Below are 13,938 nucleotides of genomic sequence, written 5' to 3' on the forward strand. Positions count from 1 at the left end.
ATTGCTTTGTACTTATCTTTAAACAGCACACTATGGAGTATTACGCAGCACTAAAAAATGACAAAATCATGGCATTTGCAGGGAAATGGATGGCATTAGAGCAGATTATGCTAAGTGAAGCTAGCCAATCCCTAAAAAACAAATGCCAAATGTCTTCTTTGATATAAGGAGAGCAACTAAGAACAGAGCAGGGAGGAAGAGCATGAGGAAAAGATGAACATTAAACAGGGAGGAGAGGTGGGAGGCAAAGGGAGAGAGAAGGGAAATTGCATGGTAATGGGAGGAGACACTCATTGTTATACAAAATTACATATAAGAGGATGTGAGGGGGAAGGGGAAAAAAACAAGGGAGAGAATTGAATTACAGCAGATGGGGTGGGGAGAGAAGATGGGAGGGGAGGGGAGGGGGGGATAGTAGAGGATAGGAAAGGTAGCAGAATACAACAGTCACTAGTATGGCATTATGTAAAAACGTGGATGTGTAACTGATGTGATTCTGCAATCTGTATACGGGGTAAAAATGGGAGTTCATAACCCACTTGAATCAAATGTATGAAATATGATATGTCAAGAGCTTTGTAATGTTTTGAACAACCAATTAAAAAAGAAAAAAAATCACACCTGTTTCAAGGAACTGAAGAACTTTCTTAAAGCTTGTTTTAGTAATATTTAGGGGATGTTTCCATGATAAATGAGATGAAATAGAGTAAAATATAGTGTTCAAGGTACATAAAATTTTACTCAACACTTAGATAATGTTTAGCTGGAAATGTCTGTGATCCAGCTTGTAGCAGCCTCAGAGTGAACTGAGTATGGCTTTGTGTAATGCCTTAGTGAGCAGTACTTTTTTCCTCCTCTGTTAGCTGCTGATTTTAAAACTTTGATCAAATGTCACATGTAAGAGGATCTGAGAAACAAAGACTGTGATTGTTCAAAGTAAAATCAAGGAAGGCCTGCTGGGAAAATTATTAATGTAGACTAATATAATGCTACTTAAGGAAATCCGCCTTTGTAGATTCCTCTCCTTTCCCCCACAATTTAAAAAATATATTAATTCTTTCTTTGTTTTATTAATGCCAAACATTTCAGTACAAGTTCAGACACAGCATTGGAAACTTTGACCTTCAGAACTAGGGAAGGCAAATGCTTCAGGGAGGGACTTGTAGTGTGAGGCTCATTCCCTGCATGTGTTAGTAGGAATTATATTTTATGTCACTTCCCAGCTGTCTGATTGGGTAAAAAACATACTGAAGCAACTATAGTGTAACACTACCTTCCAGAAAGCAGAAACACTTGCATTTATCTGCCATGTGTCTTACACAGACATTAGAGTAGACAAGATAGTAAAAGATTTTACTCAACTTAGGGGCTTGATTTTATTTTATTTTTGATGGTAGGGATTGATCCCAGGGGCACTTTACCACTGAGCCACATCTCTAGTCCTTTTTATTTTTTATTTTGAGATAGGATCCTGCTAACTTGCCAGGGTGATCCTCCTGCCTCCACTCCTGAGTTGCTGGGATTACAAGTGCACCTAGTTAGGGGCCTCCATTTTAGAATATATTGAGACAAAAATGATAGGATAAAAATGATCCTCTATTAAGAAAGAAATGTCTTAGGTGAAGATGGTTTCTGATTCCAGTATTTTTCCAATTTGATCTTCTATAAACAATGATTTCATATTGCTACCTGTGTCGGTATTATACACTAATGCTGGAGTCCTCACAGAGGAGCAGAGCACTCCCATGACAGTACCCAGGATGTTTAAATTCATTTCTGCTTGAGGTTGTTAGGTTAGCTGGGATGAAATTGATATTGACACAGTGATATGCCAACTTTACCCTAAAACACACAGACCGTCTCATCTGAACAAACTTGGTGATTTCTCTTTGGGGTATTTGGCAGTAAGATAATTGGAGATGGCTCTGAAACATCTTTTCTATGAATGAAGATCAATGCTGTATGTCTTTTCATTCACCAATTTTTTAATTCAGAACTATAATGAATAAGCCAGGTGCCAAGATCAGATAATTTGTTCTTTATTAAATCCAACTCTATGTCCCTAAAGGTATTTGATTTTCTGACTGAAGTAGTCTAGTATGTAATCTACATATATGCCACATTGTTCTTGAAAACAGCAAAGCATTTGTTGTAGAGCAATATCCTGCTTCTGTTTATAGGTATCTGGTCCTGGCTTGCTTTCTTAGGCAGTATAATTTATCTTGCTTTTGATACGCCTCATCTCTTTCCATTTTCTGCATGTTCAAGCCCCTCTTCTTCCCAGTGGCAGGTAGCTTCTGGGTGTGAACCAGTAGATGGTGAGCGTGAGAGCTGTAGGGGCATGGGAAGACTCCGCCTGCACAGGTGCCTTTTCAAAGAGATTCTTATGTGCTACAACCTCTCCAGTCCCTCTCTAGCTAGAATCTGCTGTGTTTTCAGGACCGTATTAACTAGCAGAACTTTTGTTATCCCCTCAGGGGTTTGGCTCAGAGAAAAGTTGTAGATCTCTGGAATTAGAATTTAAATTTTGCTATCTTTGAGTTATATTTATAAGTGTGTTATGGGAGATGAGGAGTAAATATCAACATTTGAGTGGGATTCCCTTTCACTTTTTTTTTCTTAAGTGTTAGCAGCTATTTTAGTGTTGATCAGAGAATATATATCAGAATAGAGGAATACAAAATCACTTGTTAAAAAATTTGCACATAAACAAGCTTCAAAGTCTGTCCCATAATTCCCTTTTTGCTTTTGGAGATTGGGCACTTGTAAGCTCCAAGTCTCACAGCTGTAGATTTTGTTGGCTGAGTGCCTCCCTGCTCCATCTGAAGTTTTCCATAAACACCATTTTTGGCTATGAGTCAAACATGCTCGCAGGTGCCCTTTTACTGCTCTTTCTCCTCAGGAGGTCCACTCAGTCAGACCTGGCAGAAACTAACACTGCATTTTCATTTAACTTAATTTTATTTTTAGAAGAATCTTATTGAGATTAATTCATTAAGGCAGAAACAAGTATTTACTATCACTGAAGACATTATTTATATGTGTTGTACTACATAAATATATTAGTACCTTTTATACATATTAAATTACTGTGATGTGAGAATATAAAATATATTATATAGGTAGTGTAATTTCCTTATGAAATGGTCATATTTGCTGTATCAAATGAAAAAAATCCCCAAACTTTCGGTTTGTTTCTTTAACTTTGAAGGTCTTGCTAGATACCTTAAGACTGATGACAAGCCATCTTGGCTCACAGTGGGCTTCCAGTTCAGAGATTCACAGTCCTGAGCTCATTCATTGACTGTACGTTAGGAATATTTGGTTTGGGCATGAATTTGTGAGTTATTCAATTAGATAGATTCACTTTTTTTTTTTTTTTTTTTTTTTGGTGGTGCTGGGGATTGAACCAGGGCCTTGTGTATGTGAGGCAAACACTCTACCAACTGAGCTATATCCCCAACCCTAGATTTACTTTTAAATTGGCTTGTTTTTATTATAAATTAACCTGTTAAGATTTTTAAAAGAAGTGAGGTAAAATATTTTGTTATTTGATGTTGTCATGGGGCTGATATATTACAGAAAGAAAGGTTTGATTTTTGAATGCTGAAAAGGGCCATGTGATGTCCCTCACTCATTTTACCCCTGATTACTATAGAATGCTGGCGTTTTTAGATATGAAAGGAGCTTGAGATACTTTTAAATTGCCTGTGAATTATTTGAATATTTATCATTTATTTTACATTGTATCTGGAGTATACCAATAGGTGTATTTTAAAACAAATTATAGCAAATTATATGAAATTTTCCTTGACTCCCCAAATTAACACAAACACAAATCTGCTGTAATCAATGAGGTTAGAAAGAATTTATTTTCATATTATAGAGCAATGCGTCATACTATGATGATTTTTAGTCAGTACCAATAGTAATTGGAAATATGTATTTTATGGTGGTGTATGAAGCCACCATAAAATTTCTGTGTTGAAAATTTGTTGGTCTTACCTTTTTTTTTTCCTGAGATAGACATTTTGAAATCATTTCTGCATGAAGATGAAGATTGAAACAAACAGTTCCACTTTCTCCCTTTTAGAGATGTCAACAAGTTATAGAACACATAGCATGTCTACTACACTTTCAGAGCTTAAGACTTATATCTTAGATCTTCTTCCTCTTGTTTCAGATTTTTTAAGAGCTTCTGGCTATTGCCAGTGGGCCTAATTTGTGACTAAGAATAGTGTAGTAGAAATGAACCCTAAATTATGAGGTTGAACACCTAGATTCTGTTTCTGATTGCATTTTGGCTCAGCTGTATGATCTTGGGAATCACCGTTCAGCAGGTTTTCCTTTCCTCACAGCAACAATAGAGGTGGTGGTGGTTGACTTAATGTCTTGGGTTTATTATGAAGATCAACAAGATCTGGCAGTGTATTGTGTCAACTGTAATGTATCAGGTCATTTGTTTACTTGTATGTCTCTAGACAATGGGTCTCGAGGGCAGGTGTTGTGTCTTAAGTCTTTCTTTGTTTTTAATCCTATGTGTCTAATTGTATTTGTTCACAGAGGAGGCAGTCTTGTTCATGTTTGCTAGAGGTTTGAGTAAAACCGTCAACCAAATGGCAAAGTAGTACCATTTCCTTGGGAAAATATTCTGTAGTATTTACAGAAGTTGAACATTCTATGATCCAGTAGTTTCATATCTAGATGTATTATATATCCAACAGAAATGCAAGCATATTTCACCAAAACTGGAAGCTAAGAAAGTTCATAGAAGCACAATTCGTAATAACAAAAAGCTAAAAACAACTTAAATGAGCAAGAGAATAAACTCGTTTGTAATGATCTGAATGACTTGCATGAGTTCAGCTAAAGAAGCCAGATATAAACAAATGGTCCATTTACATGAAAAGTACAAAAGGGGCAAAAAGAAGGGGATAGAAGTCAGAACAGTGCCTGTTTTGGGAAGGGCTGATTGGAAAGTTACGAGCTCCTGAGGATGGTCACACACACACACACACACACATATTTATTTTTAAATCTCAGGTGGTGGTTATATGCATATATTTGCCTTCAGAAAACTTATTTGAATTGTATATTAGTTATTTGTGTGCTTTTTTGTAAGAATGTTGTGTTCAAATTAAAAGGTTTCTTAAAGGGGAGCAGGAGGAGATGAGTGAAGTCCATTTCCAAGCTCTTTGAATCCTTTCCAGCCTTTTTTATGAAAATTACTGTGACCCCTAAAGGCAGAACTCTGCTTATCTGCTGTTACACGTGGAATATAAGAACTGTATTATTTTGGTTTTCCTTGGTTTACCAGATTTCATCACTTAAATGTATCAATTTTACTATATTATGAATATTTGATATATGAAGAAGTATGTTGTGTTTTTTTAGAAATTATTTTGTGGAAACAATTATGTAGTAACAAAATTTGAACTTCTTTGATACAGATTTTTGAACACAGGACCAGGGTTCATGTTAATTCAGGTTGCTTTTACCTCAAATTACCCCGTCTTCCCCAGTGAAAAACTGGGACTTCAGTAGTCAAAGGATATTGATCATATTTGGAGCTAGAATTTAAAACAGGTTCTAATGATTCCAAGATCATCATCATTTTTTTGGTGCTATGCTCCTCTTTATAAAGTGCAAAATTTTTGTATCAAATCCTTTTTGGAATAAGAAATGGCATAAATGGTCATTCATACTTTATGAGGTATAAGTTTTCAACAATTTGAGTATCACAAGCTAGTTTTTGGCAAATAGAAAAGCCAGATATTTTTCTTCCTAGAGTTTCTCTAACTTACCCTATCCTTTCCTTTATACTTTTCTTTTTTCTTGGTATTAATATCAAAAGTACTTGTAGAACTTGACAGTTACAAAGATAAACTCTTAGGTTAGGAAAAAATATTCAAGTAACATTTAAGATAAAGGGAAATAAAGATAGAAAACAACATGAAAAATCTTATTGACAATTCAGATTTGAGCCACATTAGTGTACCATTATTTTACAATTATTATGGTAACAGAATTTTTGAAAGGATAGCAGCACTTAGAGTTGATAATGCAAAATGACTTTTATTTTTCCCCCTTCATGGAGTGTGGTGTGTTGATACATTGTCTGTCATTGGAACTAGTAGTTTCACTTTTTAAAGCTTTTTTTTTTTAAAAAAAAATAAATAATAGTTTAAGAAAGCAAAACACATAGGCCCACAGATTTTTTTTTTCCCCTCATTGTCAATACTTGGCCAAAAAAATTGGTTAAAACATAGAATAGTACATTATGCTACAACAGCAAGCTATAAGTAATATGTGCCTATTTGCATTATTAGGAAGAATTATAATCATAGGGAATTAGTTGCTATTACAGGTGAAAATAGATTACATAATAGTAGGTGTACAGACTGCAACTTCATAAAATAAAAAAGTTATATTGGGTGCAATGTCATGCGCATATAGTTGCCGCTAAAGGATCACTTGAGCCCAGGAATTTGAGGTCTGCCTGGACAAAATGGTGAGACTGTCTTTCAGACAAAAAAGTTATATAAAAACTAATTACAGATAGATTTCTATTTTTTAAGATTAAGGGATTACTAGTATTTGAATAACTTGATTTTTATTTTAATAAAACAATATTTATTATGAAGGTGATAACCGTTTTTTGATGAGTTAATGCTTTTTGCTGTTACTGATATATTATTTACTTTGGTACAGTTGTTATTTTTTTCAGAGGTTTGGTATAAAAGTAGATAATAAAGATGAGTCATTCACATAGCTCATCCATTGTGTGACTAAGCATTTATGTCCAAGTCACAGCTTAGTGCCTGGTATGTAATATTTGTGGCTTACTGGTTTTATTGTAAAAGCTATTCCCCATTATTTTCCAGTATATATACATTAGGGATATTTTTGTTTTAAATTTCTTTTTTGGAAGTATAGCTACACTTTTCATCAAGTCATATGCTAAAAGTGATGCTTTGCAAAATGGATTGTCTTCTTAATCTAAGTACGAGACCCTGGGACATCTTCTGACCTAGGGGTAAATGTGGGCTGTGTCTGTACCCAAATCCACAAAATTTGGTATTTGGTGTGTTGTAAATATTTATTGAATGATTTGAAGATTAACATTTGATATTCTTCTTTATGTTCCATTTTCCAAATAATGGAATTGCTATTTAAGAGGGGTGTGTGATTTTAAATAATTCTCCTAGGTTGTGTTTTTGATCTGCAATATTCTAAGCTATAAAATGGGGAAAAAATTAGCTTCTATTAGTGAGGATTGTTAGGAAGATTAAGTCAGATCAAGAGTTTTTATTATCTATGACTATAACAGATACCCCACACTTAATGGCTGAACAACAAATGTTTATTATCAAGGAATAGTATGGCTTATTAGCTAGGTCGTTCTGGCTCAGATCTCTAAGAAGGTTGTAGTCATCTCAGTGCTCTTCTGGAATTAGACCCCCTTACAAACTCACATACATTTCTGGTGGAAAGCCTCAGTTCTGCCCTTTGAAATTACCCACAGGGCTGCCACACCATATAACATCTGGCATCCTTCAGAGAAGGGCCTCCAAGATAGAAGCCACAGTCTTTAAAAACTTAGTATAAACGGTGGGCATTTCATCCCTTTAGCAGTATTCTGTTAAGAGTGAAACAGTAAGTCAGCTCATATTTAAGGGAAGACCAGCAGACAGGAATTGTTGGAATACTTTTAGAGGCTGCTGATCACAATAAGAAAGCAGGTAGTATTTTTCCTAGGAGACAATGCCTCCTCTAATCCTTATGGTATTTTTATTCTTTCATAAAACAATACCTGGTAACAGCCTAACAACCGTATGGGTAATTACAGGATGCTGAATCTTATTATTTGTAAAATGGAATATAAGATGATGACCAGAAGTTAGAATTTCCTCATTATCACAAGCCATTGTTCAACTTTTTTTTCCCTGCTTTTAGTGTGGTTTAATAAAGAGAATTTGTCACTGAGAGAATGTTATAGGCAGAGAATGTATAAGTGAGTATCATTCTGGATTTTTCAGCTGCTTAAATGTGAGATTTTATGATGCTATGAAATATAGATGTTGGTACATGGTGTGGAGTGATTGAAGATTTTGTTTGCATTATTTAGAATTATCTTGTCGTAAAAAGTACCAATTCAGTTGATTTGGTATACCAGGCACTCTCCTACCATTAATGTAACTCCAGGGCAGTTAAGTTAAACATGGCTCAAGTTTGAATTCCATCCAAAAGCAATTTGTTGTATGCCTGTGTTGCACTAGATGCTCAAATAAATGGGAAATTAGAACCCACAGTCTCTGCTTTTGAATTTGCAGTCTGTTTTGAGATAAAAGAGGTTGAAATACACAAATTTCCTGTTTAGGCCAAAATCACCAGTACAGGTTGGTTTTATATAAATTAAAGTAACTCATGTAATTAAAAAAATATTGTGTTAAAAATATATGCTGGTAAGGAAGATGGGCAAGGTACACTTAAGTGAAAATAGCAAGGGTACCAATGACATGTACAACATCCCCCATTCATTTCTGTGTGTGGATGAGGGAGTTGAGCATACCCATGGACTGTTTCTGAAAGGCTTTATAAGAAACTATTGATGGCAGTTGCTTCTGGGGAGTAAGAATGAGGGAACATTGGTTCTCATTTCATTGCATGCTTTTTAAAAAATAATTGCCCAGTATTTGATTATTCGGCTTTAAGAAAAGTGACTAAAATATATGCATATATTCACAGTTATTTTATTGATACTTCCAAACATTGAAATGGACACATCTTGGGGAAACTTTGACTCAAGGCGTTTTTCAAAATCTATACTGATAGGGGCTCATATTTAGTTACTGTGTTTTTTTACTTTGCTTATAGGAAGACCAAATTTTGAGGAAAGTGGACCAGCATCAGTAGGGAGAAAGCATGAATTTATACGATCAGAAAGTGAAAATTGGCGTATCTTTAGAGAGGAACAAAATGGAGAAGATGAAGATGGAGGTTGGCGACTAGCTGGACCCAGAAGGGATGGAGAGAGGTGGCGTCCTCACAGTCCTGGTAAGAATTTTATTATGTAAAACCGCAAAGAAACTGAAATGTAAGAGCTTGATGAAAATGTTAGCGATTAAGTGGAAAAAGTAAACTGGGTTTTAAAAATGGAAAAAAAAAAAAGAGGGGTCATTTATGCTATCATACTTAGTCTTACTACTGCTTAAAAAATTTCAGCATAAAAGTTCCCTTATCTATTCCGTTGACTGAAATCACTTTATTTTCCTGGGACAAAAGGTATAGTTTAATGGGAAACACCTGCCTGCAACTACAAAAGTGAGAGAGTTTCATTCAATTTTCTCTAACTCTTATTAATCTATCTTTAGCATTCTTTAAAACTTAAAATGGGGGTGGGGTGGGGTGTATGGAAAATAAAAACTTTTTATTCCAAATGCATAATTATACACTTGGAATGTGTGTCCTCCCCATAAGTGGGTATTTTTGCTGAATAAGAAAGGATTTATTCTTTCAATTTTTTATTTCCTTTGGAAATGTGATTTGTACTTACTTGAAGAACAAATCTAAAACCCAGGTCAGAGACATAGTCACAAGTTAATTCTTTTGTCCTTCTAGCTTTAGAAAAAGGAGAGAGAATAGTAGTGATAAGTAGTTTTTTAAGTTCTTCTTGTGGACTCTTAAGAATGCTTCAAACTGTTCTTCTTGGACATTAGATATGCTGGTAATTGAAGACACTGGTGCTTTGTGTTAAAGTTCATTCCCTACCAAAGTGCTGATTCCATGCCTCATGATAATCAAATGCAACTGTTGCTTGAATTATGGGGTCATCCAGAAATCAAACATACAAAGAATGTGTACATGCTCTACGAATTTCATGTTTATAATAATGATTTATCAACCATATGCCAAAGATGCTTACCTATAATAGAGGAAATTATAAAAATGTAATTTTTTTTTATTTTAAAAAATCAGTTCATTAGTAAAACCACTAGCCTAGGTCTGAGTAAACATAACAGGCACTTGGAATATTTTATGGGGTTTGTAGGTAGGTAGAAACATAGGAAGGTTAGTTTTTGGATAGAGTCATGACTCCTTATGGCTGCCTCTTGGGCAAGCTTTCTGTCATTAGTGGGCATTGTTTACATCACAGGATCTAGGCAGTTCTCATCAGTCTATTCTTGGACAATCAAATGTTATAGTTCTTTTTCAAGACATTGTGGCATTTTATGCTGAGCTTGCTGGTAAACAGGTTTGTAGACTATGTTCCCAATAAGCATTCAGTGAAGAATGGATAGGATCTGGGCTGAGCGAGAAGAGAAATTCCAGCTGGTCAAAAACAAATAAGGTGAATGTTTTAGAAGATGAACAGTGTTTCTGAGCCCAAATGTCAGATGTTGATTCTATTTAAGGGAATAGAACGAGTAAAATTTTAGTGTTATTTTCTACTGTTGACCCCTGCCCCAACTTAGAACTTGATTATATGTTTTTTTCTTATCTTTTCTAATGTTTTTTTTTGTTTTTCATAATTTAACTTTCATAGCATTTTACTCATTGACATCACAATCTTCCCAAAATCTTTATACACCTTCCCCCTTATATATTACATCACATATATATATGCTGGGGATTGAACCCAGAGGAGCTCTACCACTGAGGTACATCCCATCTCTTTTATATTTTGAGATGGGGTTTTGCTAAGTTGCTGAGGCTAGCCTCAAACTTGTAATATTCGTGCCTCAGTCTCCTAAGTCACTGGGATTATAGGCTTATGCCATCATGCCTGGCTCCCCATATAAGTATATATTTTTTCCTCCAAGATATTTGTGTGTGGAGAGTATAAAGATAGAGGTCTGGGGGCTGGGGTTGTGGTTCAGTGATAGAGAGCTCTCCTGCCACGTGTGAGGCACTGGGTTTGATCCTCAGCATTGCATATAAAAAAATAAAGGTCCACTGTCAGCTTTAAAAAAAAAAAAAAAAGGCTGAAAAAAATAATATTAATCGTCTTTTTTTTTTTTTAAAGAAGGCCTTTTTTTTTTTTTTTTTTTTTTGCTTAGGATATAGAATACTCCGTATGATTATAGCAGCGATTATAGGTTAACTCTTAACACTTCTTAGATTTTAGTAAATCTTTTAAAATTTGAGTAAAACTTAAAATATCATTTTGAATGGTTTTGTGAAAATAGTGTTTAAGGTTAGCTCACATGCCTATAAAGCAGTGGTCAACCTTATTAAGTCTTAGCTGTTATATTTAGTTTCATTAGTAAATTTTTATGAATTATTGATAACAAAATTATGAGCTGTAGGTTTTTTAAAAATTATTATTATTTTACTTTTTAAATTTTGAGACAGAGTCTCACTAAGTTGCTGAAGCTGGCGTTGAACTTGTAGTCTTCCTGCCTCAGCCTTCTTCATCACTGAGATTATAGGCTTGCACCACTGTGCCTCTCTGGGGTTTAGTTTTATGACAGTAGAACTCGCAGCTGGATGTGGGTAGAGTTGGGAGTGTGGAAGTCAGTGAAGTATCCACTCAGCCAGCAGAACTTAGGAAACTTAGTAAGAGGGAAACATGAGCCAGGTGCCTGGAAGGATAGATTCCTATCATGGTGCATACTTAGACTGTTTAGAAACCATAGTAGTAGACAAAGGACTCTGGAATTCAACATTTGATCATGAAGACTCCTTTTGAGTAATGGCTCCATGTTTACATTTTAAGCAATCTAGGCATAAAATTCCTTTGCTGTCATGGAAGGAGTATTTTGTTTTTATAATTAGGGTATATGGAAATACCTTTTGGAGAGTGTTTTATAAGATGCTACCTGTATTAGGAATCTTAACATTTTACCTTTTTTTTTTTTTTCCAATTTGATTTTTATATTGTTAGCTCTAGCAATTTGGGCTTCAATAGTAAGAACATTTCACTTTGGCCTCTTTTCTTTAGTGTATGTTCCACAGAGTAAACAATCAATAATAGAAAATTCTTATGAGTTAAAGCCTGCCTTTTTAAAAAATACTCTTTCAGATTTAGGTTTGACAGATTTTGAACAAGAATTTGCTTTTTTTTTTTTTAGGGGGAAAAAACACAAAACCTTAAGTTGGATCTTTTATTCTTAGGCATTATTTTTCTGTTGGAAAGTAGATGCAATAAATAGTGTGCTAGGGTGGATTTAGGAATGCGCCTGGGGGTGTTACACAGAAATTAAAAACTCTCTAGGGAGAATTAAGAGATGAGAAAAGGGGAAACGAGAGTTAATGTGCTATTGTGAAAACAGCAGCAGAGGATACAGAGTTGGATTCTACTTCTGTTTGCTATTTAGCCCATTACTTTTGTCAGAATTTTAATTTCTTTTTAACCTGTGTAGTTAGGATAGTGTACCACATAAGATCTCTAACATTATTGGTCAGTACTATAATTCCATGACTTTTTGTTGGGAATCAAAATTAGAAGTGACATTAATAAGTAGGCATGGTGAATTTGATGTGAATTAATACAGAGAACTGCTCTTATGCAATAAAGAGTGATATTTTCAAGGAAGAAAAAATGCTTTAAAATTCCTGCATGGAAAAATATCCAATGCTGTAAAAAAAACATCCAATGCTATTTGTGGTCTCACAAATAGACCACATAAATAGCTAATCAGATATTTAAAGCTTATTAAAAGTCCTTCCTTTTTTTTAAGGGGCAGGTATCAGGGATTGAACTCGGGGGGCACTCCACCACTGAGCCATATCCCCAGCCTTTTTTTTGTACTTTATTTAAAGACAGGATCTCGCCAAGTTGCTTAGTGCCTTGCCATTGCTGAGGCCAGCTTTGAACTTGAGATCCTTTTGTCTCAGCCTCCCAAGCCACTGGGATTACAGGTGTGTGCCACCACACCTGGAAAAAGTGCTTACTTTTGAATAAAGTGTCTTTTAAATGTGCTGTTTGAAATGTATATTCTAAGCTTTTCGTGTATGTTACATGGCTTATTTTTTTTTTTTTTTTTTTTTTTTTGAACCAAGGGTTGTACTCAGGGGCACTCAATCACTGAGCTATATATCCCCAGCCCTATTTTGTAGTTTAAATGAGACAGGGTCCCAGTGAATTGCTTAGTGCCTCGCAGTTGCTGAGGCTGGCTTTGAACTCACAATTCTTCTGTCTTAGCCTCCCAAGCTGCTGAGATTACAGGTGTGTGCTACTGCACCCAGCTATGGCTCAGTATTTAATGAAGGTCAGTACTGTTGTCACTTAGTGATGACATATATCTACTTGGAGCTCTGAACATCAGTTTGCTAAATTTTCTCTTTAGACTGATCCCTTTGGATTTGCTGTCAATTGTAGTTTTCTCCTTTATTCCCTGGCCATGATTTTCTTTTTCAAATACTGTCATAAAACTTTTCTAAGGTTTGTGTCCTCCTCCTCATCTCAGATGGCCCTCGTTCTGCAGGCTGGCGGGAACACATGGAACGCCGTCGGAGGTTTGAGTTTGATTTTCGAGATCGGGATGATGAACGAGGTTATCGAAGAGTGCGCTCTGGCAGTGGGAGCATAGATGATGACAGGGATAGTTTGCCTGAATGGTGCTTAGAAGATGCTGAAGAAGAAATGGGCACGTTTGACTCATCTGGAGCATTCCTCTCTTTAAAAGTAAGAAATTTGTTTTAAATGATGGCAGACCTTGACCTTACACCAAAGCCAAATATGCTGTTGACCTTTGGTTTTATTTTCTTACTACAGAAAGTACAGAAAGAGCCTATTCCTGAAGAGCAGGAGATGGACTTCCGACCTGTGGAGGAAGGGGAGGAGTGTTCTGACTCTGAGGGTAGCCATAATGAAGAGGCCAAAGAACCTGATAAGACCAATAAGAAAGAGGGAGAGAAAGTAGATAGAGTCGGAGTTGGTAAGGCTTATTTTTGTGTTTTACCTTTTTTATCCATCAAACCAAAAATTTCCTA

At 35.4% G+C, this 13,938-nt stretch overlaps 1 protein-coding gene across 6 annotated transcripts in view; it reads left to right on the forward strand.

The window, feature by feature from the left end:
- The window catches only part of Gigyf2 (GRB10 interacting GYF protein 2), a 135,664-nt gene that overhangs the window by 71,529 nt on the left and 50,197 nt on the right, over positions 1–13,938 (forward strand). For 5 of the 6 annotated variants that reach the window (XM_046439577.2, XM_058577480.1, XM_058577478.1 and 2 more), the window contains 3 exons: positions 8,878–9,057; positions 13,413–13,630; positions 13,721–13,883. In XM_046439577.2, the coding sequence (XP_046295533.1) occupies positions 8,878–9,057; positions 13,413–13,630; positions 13,721–13,883 (561 nt within the window). The remainder of the gene's footprint in view (positions 1–8,877; positions 9,058–13,412; positions 13,631–13,720; positions 13,884–13,938) is intronic. The other variant, XM_058577481.1, reaches the window with a different exon arrangement.

This window comes from Marmota monax, unplaced genomic scaffold, assembly GCF_021218885.2.
Source record: "Marmota monax isolate L192 unplaced genomic scaffold, Marmota_monax_Labrador192_F-V1.1 WCK01_AAM20220418_F8-fsc00041, whole genome shotgun sequence".
Lineage (NCBI taxonomy): Eukaryota > Metazoa > Chordata > Mammalia > Rodentia > Sciuridae > Marmota > Marmota monax.